Source organism: Schistocerca cancellata, chromosome 2, assembly GCF_023864275.1.
Source record: "Schistocerca cancellata isolate TAMUIC-IGC-003103 chromosome 2, iqSchCanc2.1, whole genome shotgun sequence".
Lineage (NCBI taxonomy): Eukaryota > Metazoa > Arthropoda > Insecta > Orthoptera > Acrididae > Schistocerca > Schistocerca cancellata.
In genome coordinates, this window is record NC_064627.1 from 6,595,740 (window position 1) to 6,622,591 (window position 26,852).

Genomic DNA, 26,852 nt, shown 5'->3' on the forward strand with positions numbered 1-26,852 from the left:
ACATAAGACTGAAGAACAAAAAAAAATTGGTGAGTACAGAAATTTACATTTTTTCCAGTTTCAAGCAGCCATCTGTACTTCCTTTATTCCAATCCATTTATTTCGAAATTATTTTTCCTAATTGTAGTTAAAATTGGTTTACTATTATTGCAAATGATAAGTGAAGAGCATATTCACTGTCATTTATTTGTGAGAGGGAAATTTCAGTACCAGTTTAATAATTCAATTTCTAATTAAAAATCATATAGAAATATCCATTTCCATAAGAGAAATTTCAGATTTCAACATATCATTTTTTTTTTTATTTATTTATTTTTATTTTTTGCCATTGGAAAATTTTATTTGCAATTAAATACGAAAATCGCAAGATGGACGCTAGACGCGTAGAAATTATTTCCGCGGACGAGCTTAGTGAAAGTGACACATTGCAAAACATGTCCAACAGTCAAATGAATATTGACCTTAATACTGAGGATGTTCAAGACATAATTTTACCGGATCGATTAAGACAACAACCCCTATATTTAAACAGATATACAGACGAATGGAGAGTGAGTACTACGCGACAAAACGAGACATTGACAACGTCAACTTCAGAACCAGACATCAATCAGACACAAAAAATGACGAAACTAAGACACAGGACTCTGACATGCTCACCCAGATTCTGAAGTTACTTGGTGACCAAAACAGAAAATTTGACGCTTTAGACGACAATTTAAAAGGTGACATTGGGAAATTTGACACGGGACATAAAATAAAATTTTGAAAAACAATCGAGACAAATTGCCGACTTGACAGAAACCACCAGTAGTCTTGGAAGGAAATTTACTGACTTATCAGACAAGGTTACGAGACAAGAAAAGGTATTTCTGGAATTCAGTGATGAGACAAAAACTGACTTACAACGATGTAATGAGAAATTGTAAACAGTAGTTTTTGAACAACAGAAAACCAGTACCCAAGTTGACGAATTACGACAGTCACACAATTCCGTAGAAACAAACAAAGAACACTTAGACCTGACGATTACAGACCTTTCAGACAGATTAAATGATGTAACATTGGAGCAGAAATCCTTACAGGAAAAGTTAGAAAAACTTGAAGACAGAGCAGATGTAGCATCTTTAAAGAATGACACAACTCTAGCAGAGAAACTTGTACATGTATGCAAATTATGTGATGATTATTTAGATGAGAAATTTGAGACAATGACACAGATCATTTTAGATAAGACAAAGGAACAAGTAAAGGGAGAAACAGATAATATTCAGAAAGAGGTACGTAAACTTAAAGAAAATGTAATATCAAGTTTGTCAGTGATACCAAAATCCATAACAGGCAACCAAAACACAAATGAGAATCCAAATAATACTAGACCCAGCACACAGCTGAAAATAGGATTACCAATGAGTGATACAAATCCCAATGAACCATTTTCAATGCTACCACAAGATCAAAATTACTATCAGATATCACCACATACTATGCACAGTTTGACACAAAATGCAGGACCCATAATACCATCGGGAGTAGCTGATGAAACATTAGTACGACATGGATACTTTCAGACATTTTCATGTGATGAGACAGACAAAGTGCATCCGATTGTTTTCACCCGCTCTTTTGACGGTATTTTCCCGAGACATTGGCTAGAAGCTGATAAAATTTGATATGTTACAAATTTGTTACGTGGAAGAGCAGCTAAGTGGGGAGCAGCAATTAAAAGACGATGTTTAACATTTGAACAGTTTGAACAAGCATTTATCGAGGAATTCTCGTCGATCACAAAACAGCAAAGTTTAAAACGAGAAGTATACAATCCAGAAATTTACAACCCGAAGAACGAGACTTTACGTCAATACTTTGAACGCTACCTAGACAAAACATTATATTGGACAAAACCAGCAGATTTACCACACGTAATTAGAACACTTAAAAGCCACTTACCATTTCCTTACCGTGATAAATTAATAGGAGTGTCCGAGGACAACATAAGGAATTTTTTCGGTTATGTTGATGAGATAGATGTTGTTTACAGAGATGAGATCAGGAATTTCAATCAACTGTATCCGATCCATCCAAGAAATTTGCATACGCACAACAACAGAAATGACAGAGGCTATTGGAATCCGCCTCCAACACCACAACAAAACACTCAAAGAAACAATTCGCACTACACTGGGACAAATCCATTCAATATTAGGAGAAACAACTCGCAGCATTGGCAGCGAAACGGTAATTATTACTATAATGGTTATCCGAACAGTAATTACAATCAGAACAATAACAGTTATATTCAAAATAACAACAAAAGAAGGAACCAAAATCAGAGAGATCAAAGAAGAGGGGATAACAGGTACAATCCAGGATATTTTCAGAGAAACAACATACAACAACATCCAAACATGTATTGCAGGAATAACAGTAATGACAATACCAGTTACAGTCACGGGCGAAATAATGTATGGGGAAATCACAATGGACCACCGCCACGACACATGCAATACAGCAACCCTCAATTCCTACCTAACGGAACTCCCAATGCGACGCGAGTTAATGTCAACAACCAAACAGCTGATACTTGGGCGACACGCGACAGAAATGTAAATATTATTGAGTTGGGCAATGACCCCAACCCGCAGCAACAAACGGTCGATAGGGAGCAGAGTGCAATGGAACTAACGATTTGTTTTCTCCGATAGGATGACAGTAAGAAAATAGAAAAAGAATTATATCAGGATGTACACCTGGATAAACTGACTAAACCAGAGGTTGGGGGGACTGATGACCTTAGCTGTTTAGTCCCCCTTAAACATCCCAACAACCACCACCAGAGGTTGTACAGAGTTTCAGGGAAAGCATAAGAGAACAACTGACAAAAATGGGGAAAGAAATACAGTAGAGGAAGAATGGGTGGCTTTGAGGGATGAAGTAGTGAAGGCAGCATAGTATCAAGCAGGTAGAAAGACGAGGGCTAGTAGAAATCCTTGGGTGACAGAAGAAATATTGAATTTAATTGACAAAAGGAGAAAATATAAAAATGCAGTAAATGAGACAGGCAAAAAGGAATACAAACGTCTCAAAAATGAGATCGACAAGAAGTGCAAAATGCTTAAGCAGGCATGGCTAGCGGACAAATGTAAGGATGTAGAGGCTTATCTCACTAGGGGTAAGGAAAAATAAACAGACCTTGGGAGAAAAGAGAGCCACATGTATGAATATCAAGAGCTCAGATGGAAACCCAGTTCTAAGCAAAGAAGGGAAAGCAGAAAGGTGGAAGGAGTATATAGAAGGGTCTATACAAGGGCGATGTACTTGCGGACAATATTATAGAAATGGAAGAGGATGTAGATGAAGATGAAATGGGAGATATGACACTGCGTGAAGAGTTTGATAGAGCACTGAAAGACCTAAGTCGAAACAAGGCCCCGGGAGTAGACAACATCCCATTAGAACTACTGACAGCCTTGGGAGAGCCAGTCCTGACAAAACTCTACCATCTGGTGAGCAAAATGTATGAGGCAGGCGAAATACCCTCAGACTTCAAGAAGAATATAATAATTCCAATCCCAAAGAAAGCAGGTGTTGACAGATGTGAAAAATACCCAACTATCAGTTTAATAAGTCACGGCTGCAAAATACCAACACGAATTCTTTACAGACGAATGGAAAAACTGGTAGAAGCCGGCCTCGGGGAAGATCAGTTTACATTCCGTAGAAATATGGGAACACGTGAGGCAATACTGACCCTACGACTTATCTTAGAAGTTAGATTAAGGAAAGGCAAACCTACGTTTCTAGCATTTGTAGACTTAGAGAAAGCTTTTGACAATGTTGACTGGAATGCTCTCTTTCAAATTCTGAAGGTGACAAGGGTAAAATACAGGGAGCGAAAGGCTATTTACAATTTGTACAGAAACCAGATGGCAGTTATAAAAGTTGAGGGACATGAAAGGGAAGCAGTGATTGGGAAGGAAGTGAGACAGGGTTCTAGCCTCTCCCCGATGTTGTTCAATCTGTATATTGAGCAAGCAGTAAAAGAAACAAAAGAAAAATTCAGAGTAGGTATTAAAATCCATGCAGAAGAAATAAAAATTTTGAGGTTCCCTGATGACATTATAATTCTGTCGGAGACAGCAAACGAATTGGAAGAGCAATTGAACAGAATGGACAGTGTCTTGAAAGGAGGGTATAAGATGAACATCAACAAAATCTAAACGAGGATAATGGAATGTAGTCAAATTAAGTCGGGTGATGCTGAGGGAATTAGATTAGGAAATGAGACACTTAAAGTAGTAAAGGAGTTTTGCTATTTAGAGAGTAAAATAACCGATGATGGTCGAAGTAGAGATGATATAAAATGTAGACTGGCAATGGCAAGGAAAGCGTTTCTGAAGAAGAGAAATTTGTTAACATCGAGTATAGATTCAAGTGTCAGGAAGTCGTTTCTGAAAGTATTTGTATGGAATGTAGCCATGTATGGAAGTGAAATATGGACAATAAATAGTTTGGACAAGAAGAGAATAGAAGCTTTCGAAATGTGGTGCTACATAAGAATGCTGAAGATTAGATGGGTAGATCACATAATTAATGAGGAAGTACTGAATAGGATTTGGGAGAAGAGAAGTTTGTGGCACAACTTGACTAGAAGAAGGGATCTGTTGGTAGGACATGTTCTGAGGCATCAAGGGATCACCAATTTAGTATTGGAGGGCAGCGTGGAGGGTAAAAATCGTAGAGGGAGACCAAGAGATGAATACACTAAGCAGATTCAGAAGGATGTAGACTGCAGTACATATTGGGAGATGAAGAAGCTTGCACAGGATAGAGTAGCATGGAGAGCTGCACCAAACCAGTCTCCGGACTGAAGATGCCAACAACAACAACAACAACAACAACAACAACTTCTGTGCGTTGAATTGAGCTCGTGATCACTTAGAGATTGCTGGTGTTTCACCACCAGCAAGAGATGATGGACTACACTTCATCGCGTGTCATCCGCCTGATGCCACCCACTCCGACCAGGGGCCCTCTCCACGGGCGCCACCCAGCCGCAGCAAAGGCCACCTGGCAGGATAGCCATTGCCAGGAGTCCCAATGATCCAGAGGGATGGGCATCTACCCCTTGGCATACGTGGGGAGTTCACGGCACAGGCATCGACAGAGCGATTCCCGTGTGGTCAGGGGGCTACAACCAACAGGGTACATGGCGGCTCCACCACAACGGACTGGCTACCATGCTGGATATCAGGTGCAAAGATGTCCATGGTCATCGTCGACGCAGAAATCGACACTGCACAGTACATTGTGGAAAATGCAACCAGAATGGTAGCCTTGCGCAAGAGATGGAGAATGAGCAGGACTACAATGCGACGACGAGAAAGTGGGCTAACGATCTCAATGCACGATGGACACGATGCACCTTGCAAGGTGCCCTTCCCCAACTGGCTCGCTCTTCAGGAAAATTTTGAAGAATTGAGCTCAAACCCTACAGGGGACCATCACATAAAGGCCAAAACATGTTAAACTCCTTTTATTCGCCTCGTACGACAGGCAGGAATACCTCGGGCCTATCCTAACCCCTGGACCCACAGGGGGGCATCCAGTAGTGTTTACAAGTATTACGAGGTTAAGTTTCTTGACACCAGAGCACTCTCCTCAGCGGATTTGAACCAGTAAATGTGGAACAGTTGGAACAATTTGTGCTGAATCTCCCGTCACTGCCAAGCTCTACTTGGCGTGGTGGCTGATGGGTGTAACTAGATTCGTTCGAATGAAGGTATCATGACCAATCATAAGCATTTTCAAATTGCATCTACTGCGCAAATGCAGTTTCGTGATGGTTGTGATCATCATGACACCTAAGTCAAACCATATGTAGCATGTTTCGGTGTATGGCCACTTGGAGCGCTAGTTGACACTGTCACTCACTTTGTGTTGCTCACATGTTTTTAGTTTAAACATAGTGTCGGTTACGTATTTTATTCAAGATGAGCAAAACGTGTTTCTAGAATTTGTGCTCATTGTCAAGTGCGGTATTTATGTATGTATCTTTTGTGATGTTACACAAACAATCTAAGTGATACCAGAATGAGAAATTTTCATTCTGGAAACATCCCCCAGGCTGTGCCTAAGCCACGTCTCCACAATATCCTTTCTTCCAGGAATGCTGGTTCTGCAAGGTTAGCAGAAGAGCTTCTGTGAAGTTTGGAGAGTAGGAGACGAGGTACTGGCAGAATTGAAGCTGTGAGGACAGGTCGTGAGTCGTGCTTGGGTAGCTCTGTTGGTATAGCACTTGCCCATGAAAGGCAAAGGTCCCGAGTTTGAGTCTCGGCCTGGCACACAGTTTTAAACTGCCAGGAAGATTCAATTTGAGTGATAGTGTGAGTGTGAGTGTGTGTGTGTGTGTGTGTGTGTGTGTGTGTGTTTTGATAACCTCAGAAAGACAATCACAGTGCAAGAGACGCAGAATAACACATATTCAAACACCACACAAAATACTTATTTACATATCTGCACTTGACGAGAAAAAATTTTGAAACGCATCCTTCTAAGCATGAAAAAGGACGTAACTAGTTCAGTAGTTCATTATTTAAATAATGAATGACAACTGCACACTTTCAAAGACATCGATTATGACATATAAAATTGAGTCAAACGTTCCTATTTCCCAGACAGTTATCAGTTCCAGTTACATCAGCAGTTTTTATTAGATAATAAACAAGTCCCTCGCAAGTCCTTTGATGCCTGTTATGTACATGTATCATACATAACGTGCAAGTGGGGATCCTATACGTAACTTTTACAGCTTAAAACGTTATTTCCCATCCCTTGAAAAGTGTAAATGTGGGGTTTCAGTATATATGGAATCGGAGTGGACCCAAAATGAAACCTGTGGAACTCTCTTTATGATTTTGCTTCCTCCTCCCCCTCCCCCATCACTAAAATTTTCTACCTTTCAAACACTGTGTCAATTATTCTACACAATTTTTTGCAGTCTGTTTGTTAGTTATGATTCAAACCACCTGTGTGTAAAACCATAAATTCCATAAAGCTTGATTTTTCTATAAGAGCATCATGATCTACACAATCAAACATCTTGGAAAGATCATAAAAAATAGCACATTGTTATTTAATGCTTGTACTACCTGATGAGTGAATGTACAAATAGCATTCTCGTACAAATAACTTTCTTGTCAAGCTGCCCTTCTGGGATCCAGACTGTGATATGCTAAGTAAACTGTGTCCAGTTAAATGTCTGACTGCTGCTGGGTACATTACTTTTGGGAAAATTTTGGAAAAAGATGTAGGAAAATGGATGATAATTGTGTAAGTCTGTGTTGCCACCATTCTTATGAAGTAGATTAATAATTGTGTATTTTAACCTAACTGAAAAAATTCCCTATGCCAATGATGCATTGCATATATCACTAAGGACATTACTTATGAGCTGGGCCAAGTTCTCAGAATTCTGTTTGAAATTCCACCAACACCATATGAGCTTTTGCTTTTCAGAAATTTTATCACTTAATAATTTCAGTGTAGGATGTTGGTGGTACTTCTTGCTTAAAGTTTTATGGAATGACATTTTTAATACACTACTGGCCATTAAAATTGCTACACCACGAAGAAGACGTGCTACAGACGTGAAATTTAACCGACAGGGAGAAGATGTCATGATATGCAAATGATTAGCTTTTCAGAGCATTCATACAAGGTTGGCGCCGGCGACGACACCTACAACGTGCAGACATGAGGAAAGTTTCCAACCGATCTCTCATATACAAACAACAGTTGACCGGCGTTGCCTGGTGAAACGTCATTGTGATGCCTAGTGTAAGGAGGAGAAATGCGTACCATCACGTTTCCGACTTTGATAAAGGTCGAATTGTAGCCTATCGCGATTGCGGTTTATCGTATCGTGACATTGCTGCTCGCGTTGGACGAGTGCCAATGACTGTTAGCAGAATATGGAATCGGTAGGTTCAGGAGGGTAATACGGAACACCGTGCTGGATCCAAATGGCCTCGTATCATAGCAGTCGAGATGACAGGCATCTTATCCGCATGGCTGTAACGGATTGTGCAGATACGTCTCGATCCCTGGGTCAACAGGTGGGGACGTTTGCAAGACAACAACCATCTGCACGAACAGTTCGACGACGTCTGCAGCAGCATGGACTATCAGCTCGGAGACCATGGCTGGTGTTACCCTTGATGCTGCATCACAGACAGGAGTGCCTGCGATGGTGTACTCAATGACGAACCTGGGTGCACGAATGGCAAAACGTAATTTTTTGGGATGAATCCAGGTTCTGTTTACAGCACCATGATGGTCGCATCCGTGTTTGGCGTCATCGCGGTGAACGCACATTGGAAGCGTGTATTCGTCGTCGCCATACTGGCGTATAACTCGGCGTGATGGTATGGGGTTTTATTGGTTACACGTCTCGGTCACCTCTTGTTCGCATTGACGGCACTTTGAACAGTGGATGTTACATTTCAGATGTGTTACGACCAGTGGCTCTACCCTTCATTCGATCCCTGTGAAACCCTACATTTCAGCACGATAATGCATGACAGCATGTTGCAGCTCCTGCACGGGCCTTTCTGGATACAGAAAATGTCCGACTGCTGCCCTGGCCAGCAGATTCTCCAGATCTCTCACCAATTGAAAACATCTGGTCAGTGGTGGCTGAGCAACTGGCTCGTCACAATACGCCAGTCACTACTCTTGATTAATCAAGAGTAGTGACTGGCGTATTGGTGGTATCGTGTTAAAGCTGCATGGGCAGCTGTACCTGTACACGCCATCCAAGCTCTGCTTGACTCAATGCCCAGGCATATCAAGGCTGTTATTACAGCCAGAGGTGGTTGTACTGGGTACAATTTCTCAGGATCTATGCACCCAAATTGCGTGAAAATGTAATCACATGTCAGTTCTAGTATAATATATCTGTCCAATGAATACCCGCTTATCATCTGCATTTCTTCTTGGTTTAGCAATTTTAATGGCCAGTAGTGTATGTTCTTTTGCTTCTTCACGTGAACCATTTAATCCTATGTTTGCTGCTACAATCAGAAAGTGATAGTTAAAGGTACTTGCAGGTTGTGAATATGAGTCATGACATTGCCATTTAGTTTACGTTTGTATCATACCTTTTACATTGAATGACTGTTCTGTCTCACATTCAATAACGTTCCATATAGTTTTAATCTTATTATCTGCATTATTTATTTCTATTGTGACATGCAAACTTCTATACATTTTAATGACTTTTCTTAAAAAAAAAAAAAAAAAAACTACAGTATTTTTTGTAGTATGCAAGTAATGCTGGATCTTAACTTACTCTGGCCTTTACAAAAATTTCCCTCTTCCTCTTACATGAGATTTTAACTCCTTTAGTTATCCACAGCCCACGTGTTCCTTTATTTCCTTTCTTCTTCTTCTTCTTCTTTTTTTTTTTTTTTTTTTTAATGGATCTTCTGTATAATTTTTTTTAGGAAAGCAACTGTCAAATATTGACATGAATGTACTATGCAGTGAATTGAATTTGACATTAGTAGCTCTTCTACCTCACTCCATACCACCCCTTTTAGCTTACTTTTAAAACATTCTGCCCTGTTCTCACTAATAAGCCTCCTCGTGTTGTACGATCCTGCCCTGTGGTTGTAAGGTATACTGTTCATGTCCTTTAATTGTGCATCACGATCAGATAGCCCGTAAGCAGTTGGGTACACATTAATGGTTTCAGCTCGAGCACTGTCAATAAAAATGTTATCAGTCCGAGTTCCGTTATTTTGTTGCACACACATCGGAAAATTGACAACTGAAATCTGATTGGAACACCCAAATAATAATTCTAGTGCATTTTTCCTGTCCATATCTTTTAAGAAATCTACCTCGAAATCTCTACAAACTACTATTTCTTTAAATGTGAACATTTTAGCATAGGCTTTACTAGGACTGTTATTGACATTAAATGAAACAACAAGTTTACTGTTACCAGTCACCGTTTTATTTATTTCCACAATGTGTTTCAAAGGTTTAAACCTTCATCATCGGGTGGATTTACATTAGTTAGTATGACATTTGTGTGTGTGTTGTGTTACGATGTTGTGGCACTGCCTCCAGTGGTCACGGGTTCCTTTCGCTGTCATAACACATCACATGTATCACCCGATGATGAAGATTTAAACCTTTGAAACGCGTTGTGGAAATAAATAAAACGGTGACTGGTAACAGTCAACTTGTTGTTTCTACTGTTTCTTCTTATCTGACAGGTAGCTCAATAATGCATCTAGACTTCTCATAAACAGCTGGAAGTTTGTGAGAGGGGAATCTGTACACTATTACAATTATCAGAGAAATATTTTGCAACAACAATTACGAAGAACATGCTTCTAGTTTCTGATCAACACAAAAGATATTTGTTTCAACATTTTTGACTTTATGTGTAACTTTTACATATGCTACAACTCCTCATTTTTCCATGTTAACTCTATATGAAAATGATGCAAGTCTATCTTCCTTGATATTTAACTTCTCCATTCCTCCAGTTACATGGTGTTCAGAGAGGGAAAGAACATCTATCACTTCAAAATTTTCCATATCTTATGGGCATACAATAATCTGTTTTTCAACCCTCTAATGTTCTGATGAAACATATTAATTTTATTTTTATGGAAACTATTAACTGTATAATGGTCTCGTATTGTCCTCGTGTCTTTCAACAGTCTTTGTCTGACCGACCTAAAAAATGTGCTCCATTGATTCCAGTAATAACAGGGATTTTGTATTGTGGTCTTGTAGCTCTCCTTACACTTTCTGCAAGGTGCTCAGCTAATCTTTGCTTCCCTCTCCTATTTTTAGGTGCAGGCCACGATTAGTGTATCCCCATCTCCCAATCACACCCACAAGCACGGGAGAGATATGAGACTATGCTTCAATCTAAAGCAGTTCGCTCAGGTCTTTGTTTACGAGTTAACCCACGGCTGGTTATGTCGTTACAATATCGGTGGGCACTTAGGGAATCAGAGCACACGAGAAATTTCTCATCTGACTCATCTGCTCTGCCACATTGAAGACTGTGGTGAGTATGGTATATTCACAGAGAAGGCGAAATCCGAAGACACGGTCAGGGAAGGCCTCTGACATTTGGTGTGCCATAGCATAGTCATAAAACAGTGATTAGATTTTGAAAAACTGTTTGTTCACTTCCAGTGTCCATGTGCAGTATCAAATTAACATTTCTGTAGCAATCCTTATTTCTAACAACCGCTCTTCACCTGCGTGGTGAATTTCTTTTCACTTTTGCAGTGCCTAAAAATTCTGTTGTAATCAAGTACAGAGTTAGAAAGTCCTTGTATCATTCTCGTTTCATTGGTGCCTTTTAATTTTGGGGCAACAGTTTGTTTGTTATCCTTGAATTTTATTATCTGCACAATAAATAGCACACATAGTTCATTTTAATAGAAAATTCTTTAGTTATATACTGCAAGGAATAGAGTCACACTACTTATATATTGTGAAGGAATAGTCGACCAAATTACCATTTCTTCAAACACAAATAATTGGTATACGGTCAATAACAAAAGATATAGGACCTTAAATTTGTGGAACTGCTGTGACAAAAAACAAGTCTGACGAACACAAAAACATGAAATCCAGAAAGACACACAAGACAGGTTCCCTCAAAGAGGCCACAGCTGTTTCCCATCCCGTCCTCGTCCGATTCCAGCTCGTGCTCTGGCTGTAATCACGTCATTAATGGCGGAGCGTTAAAACACTGACTGACTCACATCTGCTTATCTCTAGGGGTATGTACACAGCCTCAGTATGTTTTACGGGGAAAATTAACTCTTTGCTTATGCTTTGACTTTGTTATAATGTGCACTTTGCGGATTACAAAATAGCCGTTCCTGAGAAAAATCAAATAAAAGTTCAGAGAAGTCTACTCTGGTAAGGCACTGCAGAAGCACGGTAATACTAGAGTTACTCCCAGATCTACTCTAATTCTTTACATAAATGCACAAAGATCTGTTTAGTAACAGTCTGCTCACGTACTCAATCAGTACCTCGACATTTTACCGATTTAGGCAGCACAGTATTATCGCGTTACGACAGTGTGTGCCAGAGTATAAAGTCTGTACTCGGCAGTCGATAGAATTTTCTCTGATTTTTTTTCCACATTTGTCTATCTTTTGCATCGGTCATTATCTCACCTAACCCAACCGGTTAGCCGAGCACGTCAAATTTTCTACTTCCGTGACACAGGAAGTCTTGCCAGCTCTGGGTCGACCGATGACAGACGCCACTGTCCTGGACAGTTTCGATACGGATTTTTGGCAGTTTTCCACCTCCGCGCAGGTCATTACTGGGCCAGTTCTCAAGTTCCGCCTCTGTTATAGGACGCACAGACACTTCGAAAAATGAGGTCACATTTAATTGTGCAATACACACTAGATGCGGACAGAGAGGGTACTGGGATTCCTTCCCAACGGGAACTGGCAGCAGCTTTAAATTACCTTCGGGAGTGGCATATCCGTCATAATAATAGCCTATGAATATAATAGAGGGAAACATTCCATGTGGGAAAAATATATCTAAAAAGAAAGATGATGAGACTTACCAAACAAAAGCGCTGGCAGGTTGATAGACACACAAACAAACACAAACATACACACAAAATTCAAGCTTTCGCAACAAACTGTTGCTTCGTCAGGAAAGAGGGAAGGAGAGGGAAAGACGAAAGGATGTGGGTTTTAAGGGAGAGGGTAAGGAGTCATTCCAATCCCGGGAACGGAAAGACTTACCTTAGGGGGAAAAAAGGACAGATATACACTCGCGCGCACACACACACATATCCATCCGCATATACACAGACACAAGCAGACGTTTGTAAAGGCAAAGAGTTTGGCCTTTACAAACGTTTGCTTGTGTCTGTGTATATGCGGATGGATATGTGTGTGTGTGCGAGTGTATACCTGTCCTTTTTTCCCCCTAAGGTAAGTCTTTCCGTTCCCGGGATTGGAATGACTCCTTACCCTCTCCCTTAAAACCCACATCCTTTCGTCTTTCCCTCTCCTTCCCTCTTTCCTGACGAAGCAACCGTTTGTTGCCAAGCTTGAATTTTGTGTGTATGTTTGTGTATCTATTGACCTGCCAGCGCTTTTGTTTGGTAAGTCTCATCATCCTTCTTTTCAGATATATTTTTCCCACGTGGAGTGTTTCCTTCTATTATATTCATATCATTAATTTGAACACAACAATTACGTTTGTTATTGTCACTGTTACATTTCGAAGTCTTTTCTGTCGTCTTATTTCCTCCTCCAATTTTTGCCAGTAGTTTCACTTTGTATTCACCTTCTCCTTTTTACCGTAATCCACTATATAATTTTATCCCGCTGATATATACTCAATAATACGTAATAATACGTAACCCACTTCCAAACCATAACAAAAAAAATTTTTTTTCAACACTACCGCTGCTATAAAATCCACCGTTTCTAGTTCACAAACAGTTCCTTTCAGCTATTAAACAACCTTTTCGGCTAGTTTTAATAACTTTTGCTTTATTTCCATTTCCGTTTTTCTCACATCACCGATCATTTTTAGCCGCTTCCCACAGGTTTTAATGTCATTATTTCTTCATCAGACAATTGTTAGCCTCATTTCCATAATCGGCCACCATCAAACCACTCCTTTTAATACATCCTCATGTAGTTTTTTCGAAATTTTCCCGAATTTCTCCACCCTTTAACGTGTTTTGGCGGCAACACAACCACCTAACCTTTATGCACATCGTTATCTACCTACACAAGTTCACCACAGGATCAACATAGCCCAGCTCTAACCAACACTTTTTCGCCTTTTTTCACACCAGATCTCCATTTGCTTTCTAGTTCACATTTATCTCTCCCCATATATTTTTATATTTATTTTCATTTTCATTTCAGCCATGTCACACTTTCCACCTTCTAGTACCATGTCACCCTCACACCACCTCCACAACAACCCCATTAAGTTTTATTTACATTCCCTCTGCAAACATGCTTTCACCCTAGCCAGATTACACTCCCATATTTTATTTTCTCAGGCTTGTCTGACATTTGGCATCACCCCCAAAGGCCTCACACTTAAAGTTCCCATCTCTGGCTGCAACCCTTCTTTCCATCAGTCCCTATACCAGTTCCAAACTGAACAATCCATTGCCCTCACCCACGTAATCCTTCACCTACACATCCACTCAGCCAATCAACACACCCGTCAACTCCTATCCTTAATAAAAGTCCTCAATCTTTCCTCTCCCACATCCACACCGGCTGTTCAGAGCATCCTCCTACAGGCCAACCACAAATTAGAACAGCATGCCACCCTCCACCTTAAAAAAACTATCCAATCTCCTGGTTTCCCACCTCCGGAAAGGCAACTCACTCACTCTTCACAACCTTTCCAGCAAACCTCAACCTCCTCTCATTGCACACAAACCCAGTCTCTCCCATCTACTCAATCCCCCACTTCCAGCTCCACTCCCTCCAAAACCTCAACATTCCAATCAACACAATCTGGAACCACAACACCCCAATTCAGTAGTTAACCTTTCCTCCAAACCTCTCTCCCAATCCGAAACCTCTGTCCTATCCATAGGCCTCACCTTCAGTCCCACTCCCAGATTTAACCAAACAGCCCTCGTCAAAGATTTACTGTCCTACACCCGTACTCTCTGCTGGAAATATCACTTTGCCACGAAGAAAAATGATCTTAATCCTATTCCTAATGATCCAACTCCCCAAGACACTATCCAAATTGAACCCTGCCTGGAACAGTTCCGTCCTCCCTCACAGCGGGACCCACCTCCTCTTCCTCAAAAAAGGTGTATATGCAGATGGATGTGTGTGTGTGTGTGTGTGTGTGTGTGTGTGTGTGTGTGCGCGAGTGTATACCTGTCATTTTTTCCCCCTAAGGTAAGTCTTTCCGCTCCCGGGATTGGAATGACTCCTTACCCTCTCCCTTAAAACCCACATCCTTTCGTCTTTCCCTCTTCTTCCCTCTTTCCTGACGAAGCAACCGTTTGTTGCGAAAGCTTGAATTTTGTGTGTATGTTTGTGTTTGTTTGTGTGTCTATCGACCTGCCAGCGCTTTTGTTTGGTAAGTCTCATCATCTTTCTTTTTAGATATAATAATAGCCTATATACAGACAGGTAAGGAGAATAGGAGAAGTAGTGTACTGGTCTCAACACAGCATCAGTCGGACAGAGAGCACCGCAACGGACAGACAGATTATCTCACCTGGGCCAGCTTGCGAACCGTCGATCGTGAACTCTGCCTCCTCTCCACACCGGGCTCCCGCCAACCCCTTTCCTGTAAGCACTACCCTCACAGGCCCACTCATGCCACTGGGACCGTCAGCTGTGGCCGGTACGGGTGAGCGTGGAAGTGGGGCTCCGCCAAAGCGTAAATACAGCATATGATCTCCGGGAACCCTCGGGGTCAGCAACAGGTGAACTCTCGTGCCCTGAGACTGCTCTACGGCGACAGGTACAGATGCACCCGTGGGGCCGCGACACTCTGCCGTCAGTTGTCCTGTGGAAATAAAAAAACAGGCCAGTATTAAAACACTGAGAACTCCCACGTGCAGCAGACGATTTGAGGATTATTCTATCTCAACCTGTTTGCTTCTTTAAATGGCCCGAACAGAATATAAACCTCACAAATATGAAAAACTAAGGATTCTCTACTCAAATATTATAAAATTAAAAACTGTTCTGAAAACCCAGTTTGTGAACACATATTCTTGGGTAATGGGAGGAAGAGTGGGCAGAGCTCCAGCTAGGAATGTGTTGTAATAGCAAACAATGAAACTTGAAAAGTATAAAAAGATAACACATGTTGGGGAGCTATGAGGCAGCTAGGTATATCAGAATGCTGTGCCAGATGATACAAAATGGCACTATTATTCCAAAGCACAGATGGGCAAATCCTCTTGCTGTGTAACAAGTATTCCTCAGGCTTCACCTTGTGTATGTTATTTAGCAGTGTATTATTATTAACTCTAGTTTCCCATTACATGTGGTAGCATTTACTTACTTTTTTTATCCAATTCTAATGCTTTGAAAATCAGAAATTTCATTCATTTTAAGGTGATCTGGATTCCCAGGTTTTCTTGGAGTGAATGTGCATAGTGTTATTATTATTATTATTATTATTATATTATTGTCAATATTCACTACTGATGTCATAATGTTTTGCAGGTAGTTCTATCCTGACATTGAATTTTCCACTTCATCATATGTAAGATTGTCATATCTTCTCTGATGTTATTGAAGTTGCACAGGCTCGGTCTTCCGAGAAGATTTCTTCCTCGAGGATATTCTGTACGTACTTGACAGCTTTTCCTTGATTCTGGAGCTTTAAGTGTGTGTTCAATCCACTCGAGTCTCCTAGCTTTAAATTTGGGCACAATATATGGTTCTCTGTACAGATTCTTTGTTTGTTAATATTTACCATTTCACTATCACAATATATGCCTTTGTCAAAAGTAGACAACAGACACACACATCTATTTTTGACAAAGGCCTCCTTTTTTTGAAAGCTTATACTGTGACAGTCTTTTTGTTGTAACTATATGCGAATCAGCATCACTGCTATACGGTGAGTGGCAAATTTTCTTTTCATAATATTCTTAGTCCTCCCTGATAGCCGAGTGGTCAGTGCGGCGGTCTGTTGTGCCGAGGGGCCCGGGTTCGATTCCCAGCTGGGTCGAGGATTTTCTCCGCTCGGGCACTGGGTGTTGTGTTGTCCTCATTATCATTTCATTTTCATCAGTGGAAGGCAACGGGAAACCACCACTGGAATCACTTCCCTAGACGCTCGTGCAGTGGACCTCTCTGACGAGGCTTCCCCCTCAACAAGAGCTGCCTTAAGGCAGAACACAAAGTTTTTAATATTGTTACATTCCACCCTGAATTTCCATTTTTTAATCTTACCAATATTATTTCACAGGTCAAATTATAATGGCAATAAGCTGTCATGTAAAGTATTGCAGACAAAAAAATATTACCTTATTGCAGCTGGTTTGGAGCATTCATTTCCATAAATCTTTTCATGTTGCGATATATCTCCTCCTTGAAGAGGTATGTTATGTGATTCTCCAGCTTGTGACTTTAAGGACGTCCAAAGGTACACAAAGATGGGGTGCCTTTAAACATCACTGTTAGCATCATTGGTGCCCTGATATTACTCTCACTAAATACATGAAGGATTTCCTTAGCCCCTACATGAGGAAGCGTTCATGTAATATATGCAACTCTGTGCATTTTGTTGGACACCTTCACAACTTATACTTAAGGATACTGACATCACTGTCAGCTTCAAAGTTATTCCTATTTCACCTTTGTGCCTTTGCGAAGATTCCTTGAATCTTATTGGCTACAAATTTGACACAGACACAGCAAACCTTTCTAGGCATGTCTTGACACTGACATACTTACTTTATGATGGTGGGAACTATGAGCATATGAAAGTGGTTGCCTTGAGAAATCCACCCTCCCTAGTTATTACTGACATGTAAAGTATATATTTCAAGGAGGATACCATGCATGCCATCCAGTGTAACAGTATGTTCACAAAACCTTTGTCGTATGGTCATGTGGAAGAGACAAGTTGAATGACCACTTCAAACATTTTCAATTCCCTACACCAGACTACCAGTTTTACCATGGAAGTCAAAGTGGATGCAGTGCTCCACATTCTTGGTGTCCTGGGCTTGGACCACACCAGGTATCAGAAGATGACATACACTGGCTTATATCTCCATACAGGCAGCTGCCGCCATATAACATAGATGCCCAGGGAGCTCAAAACATTCATACATAGTGCTTGACCCTCTTTGACAGTGAAAGTCTCAACAAAGAACTTGAACATCTGAGTATGGTGTTCCAGAAGAACGGCTACAGTAAAACTGCTGGAAAGAGAAGATGAAGCTCAGCTATTATTCTAATTTGTGGTGCATTATCTGGAAAGATAGGACGATTTCTCTGAAAAGACCAGACGGAAATCCTAATTTGACACACTACTAAATAACAGCTCCCATGAACTGAAACATCAGTAACACAGAGTTTCAAACTGCTTAATACTAGTTGAGGAACCCTCTCTACAAGAAGTGAAACAAAGTGTACTGAAACTAAAAAGGTACGAAGCAGTTGGCGGTGATTCAGTACCCGACAATGTCTGGAAATGGAGGGATCTACTAATACTGGGAAAACTATGTAATCTGATTGTCAAGATTTTGGAAAGAAGAGCAGACTCATAAGAATGGGAAGATGTATTAATTCACTCAGCATACAGATAAGGAGAACCATCTACCGGTAACAACCGAGGGGAAAGTCATTACCGGTTGGTTGGTTGGTTTAAAAGGGGGGGGGGGGAGGGGGAGGGACCAAACTGCTAGGTCATTGGTCCCTCATTCTGATTAAAATTATTCCACAAGGGTGGGAGTAAAACAAATGAGACACACAAAACAAAGCTGGAAGAAAGGAGAAACCACAAGAACGACAGAAGGGCAACAAACACTAAAATGGACAAAATTAGAAAAGAAAACCACAGAGAGATGCAAGAAACAGGTAGAAGGGATAAAAACAAGAGAGCAGACGACTGTGGCTGGCCGACCACAAGAATAAAAAGGAAAAGCCAGCCACTCTGCAACACACTAAAACATCCAACCTAAAAGTCTTAGAGCGGGGAACATAAAGGGACAAAGGACGTGCGCTAAGACTTATACAGAATGATAAAACCCACCATCGTGTAAAACACGTAAAACTAAATTAGCCGATGAGGCACTGTCAGCTAAAATTAATGGCAACGAGTCCGGCAATTGAAGAGTCCGTCGCAGGGCAGCCAAAGGAGGACAGCTCGACGACATAAGGCCCACTGTCAGCCGGGTGCCACACCGATACTGACGTGGGTCACCACGGCGCAAGAGGTAGCCGCGTCTCACGCGAGTGTGGCCGATGCCGAGCCGATGTAGAACCGCAGAGTCCCTGCGAGAGGTCCACGTGGAGGTCTCTCGTTCGTAGTTTCCTTAATGGCACGCAGTATGTTGTGCGTACTGAGGTTATGCCGTTCCATCTCCCAAAGAACCTTGCAGTGTAATACGGAACACAGGTCAATTTCAGAGAAACCGATCTCCGTAAGTGGCTTCCGTGTAGCCTGTAGGCAAGTTCGTTGCCTGGGATTCTGACATGACCAGGGGGTCCAGACAAACACCACTGAATGATTGGACCATTCCAGGGCACAGACGGACTCCCGGACGGTCGCTACTGAAGGATGACGAGGGTAGCACTCGTCGATAGCTCGTAGGCTATTCGTGGAGTCATTACACAGAAGAAACGACTCCTCAGGGCACTAACGGATGTGCTCGAGAGCACGAGATATAGCCACCAGCTCTGCAGTGAAATCACTGCAGCCGTCGGGCAAGGAACGCCATTCCGTATGTCCTCGACGGACGTACACGAAGCCGACGTGACCGTCAGCCGTCGATCGAGCCGTCGGTGTAAACCGCTTCACGGTCTCTGTACATTCGAGAATCGAGAGGAAGTGACAGTGGAGAACAGCAAGGTTAACAGAGTCCTTAGGGCCACGTGAAAGTTCCAGACGAAGCTGCAACCTATGTGGACACCGTGGAGACGTATATCGATGGACCTCAAATATAGGTGGTAAAGGAAAGGACTCCGGTTTTGATAAAAGCAATCGGACACGAACTGCAATTGTAAGCCCCGACCTGGGCTGCCGATGCGGGAGATGAACCGCAGTGGGTGGGAAAAGGAGGCTAATTTGGATGCATAGGAGAACTGTGAAGTGTGCAATGTAACTGGCGAGCAGTTCTGCACACCTAAACTTCAACGGATGGGCTCCAGCCACCACCAGGATGCTGGTCACCGTACACGTACTAAAAGCTACAGTCGCTACGCAAATGCCACAGTGGTGCACTGGGTCAAGTAAACGCAATGCTGACAGCACTGCCGAACCATTAACCACAATCCCATAGTGAAGGCGGGCTCGAACAAAGGCTGTGTAGAGCTGCAGCAGTGTAGAGCGGTCCGCAACCCCGGTGGTGTTGCTTCGGCAATGGAGGGCACTGAGGTGCTGTCAGCACTTCCGCTTAACCTGACAAAGGTGACAAAGGTCAATCTGGTATCGAAAACCAGTCCTAAGAATCGATATGACTCCACTCCAGTGAGTGGATTGTCATTAAGGTAAAGTTCTGGTTCTGGACGAATGATACGACACCAACAGAAGAGCGTAACACACGACTTTGCGGCCGAAAACTGGAAACCGTGGGCTATAGCTCATGACTGCACCTTGTGGATGGCTCCTTGTAGGTGCCGCTCAGCAATACCAATAATGATGGAGCAGTACAGAGAAGGTGAGACGGACAGCCCTACAGCTGCTGCGACACCGTAAATGACCACTAAAAAGAGAGAGACACTCAATATGGAGTGCTGCAGAATGCCATTCCCCTGAATACGGGGGGAACTATGGGAGGCACAACGGAAAGTACAGAGCGGCAGGAAGTTTTGGATATAAATCGAGGAGCAGGCCCCGGAGACCCCACTCATAAAATGTGGCAACGATATGATGTCGCCAGGTTGTGTCGTATGCTTTAAGTAAGTCAAAAAAGGTGGTAACCAGGTGTTGGCGTCTGGAAAAGGCTGTTCAGATGGCATACTCGAGGGAAACAAGATTATCAGTTGTAGAACACCCCTGGCAGAAGCCGCCCTGACATGAAGTCAGTAGGCCACGTGAATCCAGGATCCAACCCAACTGCTGACACACCATATGTTCCCCAGCAGTTTACAAACAACGTTGGTGAGGCTGATGGGCCAATAGCTATCCACATCAACCAGGTTTTTACCAGGTTTGAGCACTGGAATGATGGTGCTCTCCCGCCATTGTGAGGGAAAGATGCCATCGCACCAGATCCGGTTGAAGAGGGCGAGGAGATGTCGCTTGTAGTCAGATGAAAGATGTCGAATCATCTGACTGTGGATTCGATCCGGCCCAGGAGCGGTGTCGGGTCAATGTGCAAAGGCACCGAGAAGCTCCCCCTCTGTAAATGGGGCATTATAGGGTTCACTGTGGCATGCAGTGAACGAGAGGACTTTCCTTTCCATCCGCTGTTTGAGGGTGCAAAAGGCTGGGGGGTAGTTCTGCATCGCAGGGGCTCAAACATAGTGCTCAGCAAAGTGCTCGGCAATCGCGTTTGCATCGGTAGGTAACACACCACTGATGTTAATGCCAGGGACACCTGTTGGGGTCTGGTAGCCAAAAAGATGTCTGATGTTCGTCCAGACTTGGGAAGGTGATGTACGGCACCCAATGGTCGAGATGTAGCTCTCCCAACACTCCTCCTGTTGTTTTATAAGCTGGAGAATATGGGCACGGAGCCGCTTAAAGGCTATTAGGTGCTCTAGGGAAGGGTGCCGCTTATGTCACTATAGAGCTTGTCCACACTCTTTAATTGCCTCGGCGACTTCCGGCGACCACCAAGGGACTGTTTTTCGCTGGGGGCATACTAAAGAGGCAGAGGTCGAGTTGGGACAGTAAGTTCTTGACATCTCTACCTCGGCCAGTAAGCACAGTGCCACCCCACAAGGGTTATAGGCGTTAAAACCTCCCAAAAGTAGGAAAGATTCAGGGAGTTGATCAATCAGTGCAGCCAATACATTCAGGGATACTGCAAAATCTGGAGGGAGATATACATTGCAGACAGTTAATTCCTGTGTCGTCTGTATCCCGATAGCCACAGCTTCAAGAGGAGACCGAAGGGGCACAGGTTCACTACATACCGAATTCAGGACGTAGACGCAAATTCCACCTGACACTCGATTATAGTCGCTAAGGTTCTTGTAGTATCCCCTATAGCTGTGAAGGGCAGGGGTCCGCATTGCCGAGAACCGGGTTTCCTGGAAGGCAATGCAGAAAGCATGTGTAAAGCTTAACAATTGCCGTAGTTCAGCCAGGTGGTGGAAAAAACTGCCACAATTCTACTCGAGGATAATGTGATCGTGAGGCTGGGAGGGCACGAAACTTTCAATAACCCAGTTTACACCTCAGGGTCACCTGCTGCCACCCACTTATTTCCTGTGCAGTACATATCCATTGTGTCTGAGGGTCCGGCGAGATCTAGGTCCTCAGCAGACACCTGAATCTCCACTTCATCCTCAGACACAGAGCTCGTAGGTAGCGGTGGTGTGGGTGCCACCGCAAAGTCTCTGTTCTTGGGGGTCTTTTTCTCTTTTGATTTCTCTCACTGCTCCTTAGGTTTGTCTGGCTGGGAGGGCTTCACCGATTCAGTCTCAGGCACTGAGGAGAACCGTGAAGCCCTACGACCTGTGGTTACCTCAGCCACTGGCAGGTGTCATCTTTGTCACTGGTAGGAACCTGGGAAGGGAGTGACCTGAGGGACCCCTTCCTAGCAAGAGGAGCCAAAGAAGTTTTACGGTTCTCCGGCTTAGAACTGGAGACGGACGTCCCCGATGGTTGGTGCGGTGTTGCTCCGTAAGTAGGTGGTGCGAGAGCAACAGAAAGGAAGTGCCCCCCACCATTACGGGGCAGGTGTAGTCTTCCGGTTCTGAGAGGTGACTGGAGTTGGCGGAGCTGATGGGGCTAGAACTGTTGTGGCAGCGGCGTAAGACGATGTCGTAAGCACAGGATGCAGGCGTTCAAATTTCCTCTCAGCCTCTGTGTAGGTCAGTCGGTCGAGGGTCTTTTACTCCACGATTTTCCTTTCTCTCTGGGGAATCCTGCAGTCTGGCAAGCAAGATGAATGGTGCTCTCTGCAGCTGACACAGATGGGGGGCGGGGCACACGGAGTATCGGGATGTGACGGGCGTCCACAATCTCGACATGCGGTGCTGGAAGTACTGCGGGAAGACGTACGGCCAAACTTCCAGCATTCGAAGCACCGCATCAGGGGAGGGATATATGGCTTTACATCACATCAGTAGACCATCACCTTGACCTTCTCGGGTAATGCATCACCCTCTAAGGCCAAGATGAAGGCACCGGTGGCAACCCGATTATCCGTCAGACTCCGGTGGGTGCGCCGAGCACAATGTACACCTGACCGCTCTAAATTAGCATGCATCTCATCGTCAGGCCACCTGGCAGGATGACCATTGCCGGGAGTCCCGATGCCACAGGGTGACAGGCATCTACTCCTTGGCATACGTGGGGATTTAACAGCACAGGCATCAGCAGAGCGATCCCTGTGTGGTTAGGGGACTACAGCCAACAGGGTACATGGCAGCCGCACCACAACGGGCTGGCTACCGTGGTGACCTCGCCCAAAAGCTGGAGAATGAGCGGAAGGTGCCCTTCCCCAATTGGCTCGCTCTTTGGCAAAATTTTGAAAAATGGAGGTCAAACCCTACATAAAGGCCGAAACGTGTGAGACTCCTGTCAGTCACCTCTCACAACAGGCAGGAATACCTCGGACCTATTCTAACCCTCAGACCCGCAGGGGGAGTCATTACCAAATGCTGCATACAAAATACTTACAAACATGGGATTCTTCAGCTTCTCGTGACCAATTCACGATGAAATAGTTCACTGGTAAATGGCTGGATGTCAGTGCCCAAAGTGCCCATATTTTGGAAACAACCAAGTTGCCATCGTCAGGTGTCCTGATAAAATGACTGCTTGGGATCTGGCACGGTGCTTTTATCTCTTAACTGCCATTTTCCCACTCTGTCTGCTGTCAGCATACAGTGTCTCCTCGTGCCAGCGTGTCGCTCTATTCTCAGTTCGCACACAACCATTGGTGTCGATGGTGCCTGCAGTGTTCCTCTACCTGCCCCCAAAGAAAGTTTGTTGTGGGATATCTCCTTCCTCTTCTTAAACAAGCTAAGTCACTGGTTCTCAGGACTTGCTAAGGATGCAGCCACTATCACAGTGGATCAGCAGTTCCTTTAGTCAAATCTCGATGACTCCATAATGACACGACGACAGATATCAGATGTCCGAGTCAGAATCTTACTACAGTCGTAATTCGTTCCGTGTAATTCCGACAGGCCACGTTCGATGACTGTCAACTTGTTATGCTGATGCAATCTGTTGTGCCATCTGTTCTCTCATCAATGATCTTTAACAGCACATACCGCCTGACCTATACATGTCTTGCCACATTGACGGGGTATCTGATAAACACCAGATTTCCATAATGAGAGATCATCTTTGACACCACCAAGCAGTACCCTTGTTTTATGTGGTATGTACCTGTCTTTAATATGTAACTAGATAGCTAAAAATCTACTCGCCAGGCCAAAGTAGGTATTAAAGTTTCCAAGTTTTCAGTACCAGTGGCTCCTCCTACTGCCATAAGAGCTGAAGAGGAAGGAAGATGGGTGAGGGGAAACAACTGGTGAGGTCTAGGACAAGTCACCCTGAACACTGTGTCAGGGGAGACTCACTGCGCGCATTAGAGGAAAAATGGATTGTTGGGCACTAAACTGGAGGAGATTTGAAATCCTGAGTGCTTAAAGGTGAAAGATAGGCTAATATGCAAGACAACAGATTACTGCCAATACATCATGCACAAGTTAATAATAGCAGAAAGCTAAGTGCACTATATGTTATAGAGTTGGAAAGTGGGGAAGGGGGAGGAGGGGGGGGGGGGCGTGAAAACATGACAATGAAAAATACAGAAAACTAAAAAGGAGTCGAGAAAAGAGTAGTTACTGTGAAGAAATGCTGAGACAGATGAAATTAATATAAATTAAGGCCAGGAAGTGGCGAGAACTGAGAACATATTGTAATGCCAATTCCCACCTGTGCAGCCCTAAGAAATTGGTGTCTGGGGAAAGAATCCACATGGCACGTGTCGTGAAAGGAGCACCGAGGTCATGACTAACATGTTGTAGAGCATGCTCTGCAACAGGATATTGTGGGTTGCCAGTATACACATACACATACCCATTCATCATAACTCATAACTTCATGGTAATCATGCTGACGTAAAAGGCTGAACAGTGTTTACGTAACAGCTGGTATATGACACAGGTAGGCAGATGGGTGCAGAAGGAGCATATGGTCTGACAAGGATACTACGTAGATTGGGAGAGCAATGAAAAGCTATTCTATGTGTGGTGGGCAAAATGTTTGACAGAAGGGACCTCATTTCAGGGCAAGATTTTAGGAAGTCACAACCTAGTCAAAGTAGATGATTAACGCATTCGAGCTCAGGACAATATTGAGAGACAAGATGTGTACTACAAAGTTGTTTTTGGACAGATCAGCAGTACCAGGATCGGATGTGATGTCCCGGGATGCTTTTGAACTAGGCCGGTGGGGTAATTACGTCCAGTGAAGGCTGAAGTGAGAATGTGATGTACTGCTGCAATGAGTCTGCATCTGAACAAATATATTTGCCTTGAATCCCGAGGCTGCATGGGAGGGAATGTTTCACATGGAAATGAGGGCAACTGTCAAAATGTAAGTACTGTTGTTTGATAGTAGGTTTAATGTGAACAGAAGAGTGCAACTGACCTACGAGGATGAGGTCAGTGTCACGGAAAATGGCACAGTATTTGGACTAGGACAATGTGAAATTTAATTGGGAGAATGTATTTAGAGATGCAAAGAATTTTAACAGGTCATCATCACCTTGAGTCCATATGGCAAATATGTCAAACCAGGGGCTGAAGGCTTCCCAGGAAAGCTCCCTCCAAGTGACCCATGATAAGATCAGCACAGGTAGGAGCCATCCTGGTGCCCCAGATCCCTTTTATTTATTTATTTTATTTATTTATTTATTTATTTATTGTTCCTTGGGACCACATTAAGGAGAAGTCTCCATTGTCATGGAACGAGTCAATACATGAAATTATAACACGATTGTAGAAACAGATAAAATGAAATATAAGAAACATATTCAGGCGACACGTCATTAGTTTAAATAAAGAAAATCAAGAATGTAACACTGGAATTTTAATTTTTTAGCTCTTCCAGGAGCTCCTCGACGGAATAGAAGGAGTGAGCCATGAGGAAACTCTTCAGTTTAGACTTAAAAGTGTTTGGGCTACTGCTAAGATTTTTGAGTTCTTGTGGTAGCTTATTGAAAATAGAAGCAGCAGAATACTGCACTCCTTTCTGCACAAGAGTCAAGGAAGTGCATTCCACATGCAGATTGGATTTCTGCCTAGTATTAACTGAGTGAAAGCTGCTAACTCTTGGGAATAGGCTAATATTGCTAACAACAAACGACATTAAAGAAAATATATACTGTGAGGGCAATGTCAGAATTCCCAGATTTTTGAATAGGGGTCGACAAGAGGTTCTGGAACTTACACCACACATAGCTCGAACAGCCCGTTTTTGAGCCAAAAATACCCTTTTTGAATCAGAAGAATTACCCCAAAAAATAATACCATATGACATAAGCGTATGAAAACATGCGAAGTAGACTACTTTTCGTGTTGAAATGTCACTTATTTCAGATACTGTTCTAATGGTAAATAAAGCGGCATTTAGTTCCTGAATAAGATCCTGAACATGGGCTTTCCACAACAGCTTACTATCTATCCGTACGCCTAGGAACTTGAACTGTTCCGTCTCGCTTATAACATGCCCATTCTGTCTGATTAAAATATCAGTTCTCAGTGAATTGTGAGTTAGAAACTGTAAAAACTGAGTCTTACTGTGATTTAGCATCAAATTATTTTCCACAAGCCACGAACTTATTTCATGAAATACATTATTTGATAATCTTTCAATATTACACACAAGATCCTTCACTACCAAGCTGGTGTCATCAGCAAACAGAAATATTTTTGAATCACCTGTAATAC

At 42.9% G+C, this 26,852-nt stretch overlaps 1 protein-coding gene across 2 annotated transcripts in view; it reads right to left on the reverse strand.

The window, feature by feature from the left end:
• LOC126161294 (filamin-A) overlaps window positions 1–26,852 on the reverse strand; it is a 917,852-nt gene that overhangs the window by 44,104 nt on the left and 846,896 nt on the right. For both annotated transcript variants that reach the window (XM_049917033.1, XM_049917034.1), the window contains exon 44: window positions 15,295–15,588. In XM_049917033.1, coding sequence (XP_049772990.1) covers window positions 15,295–15,588 — 294 coding nt within the window. The remainder of the gene's footprint in view (window positions 1–15,294; window positions 15,589–26,852) is intronic.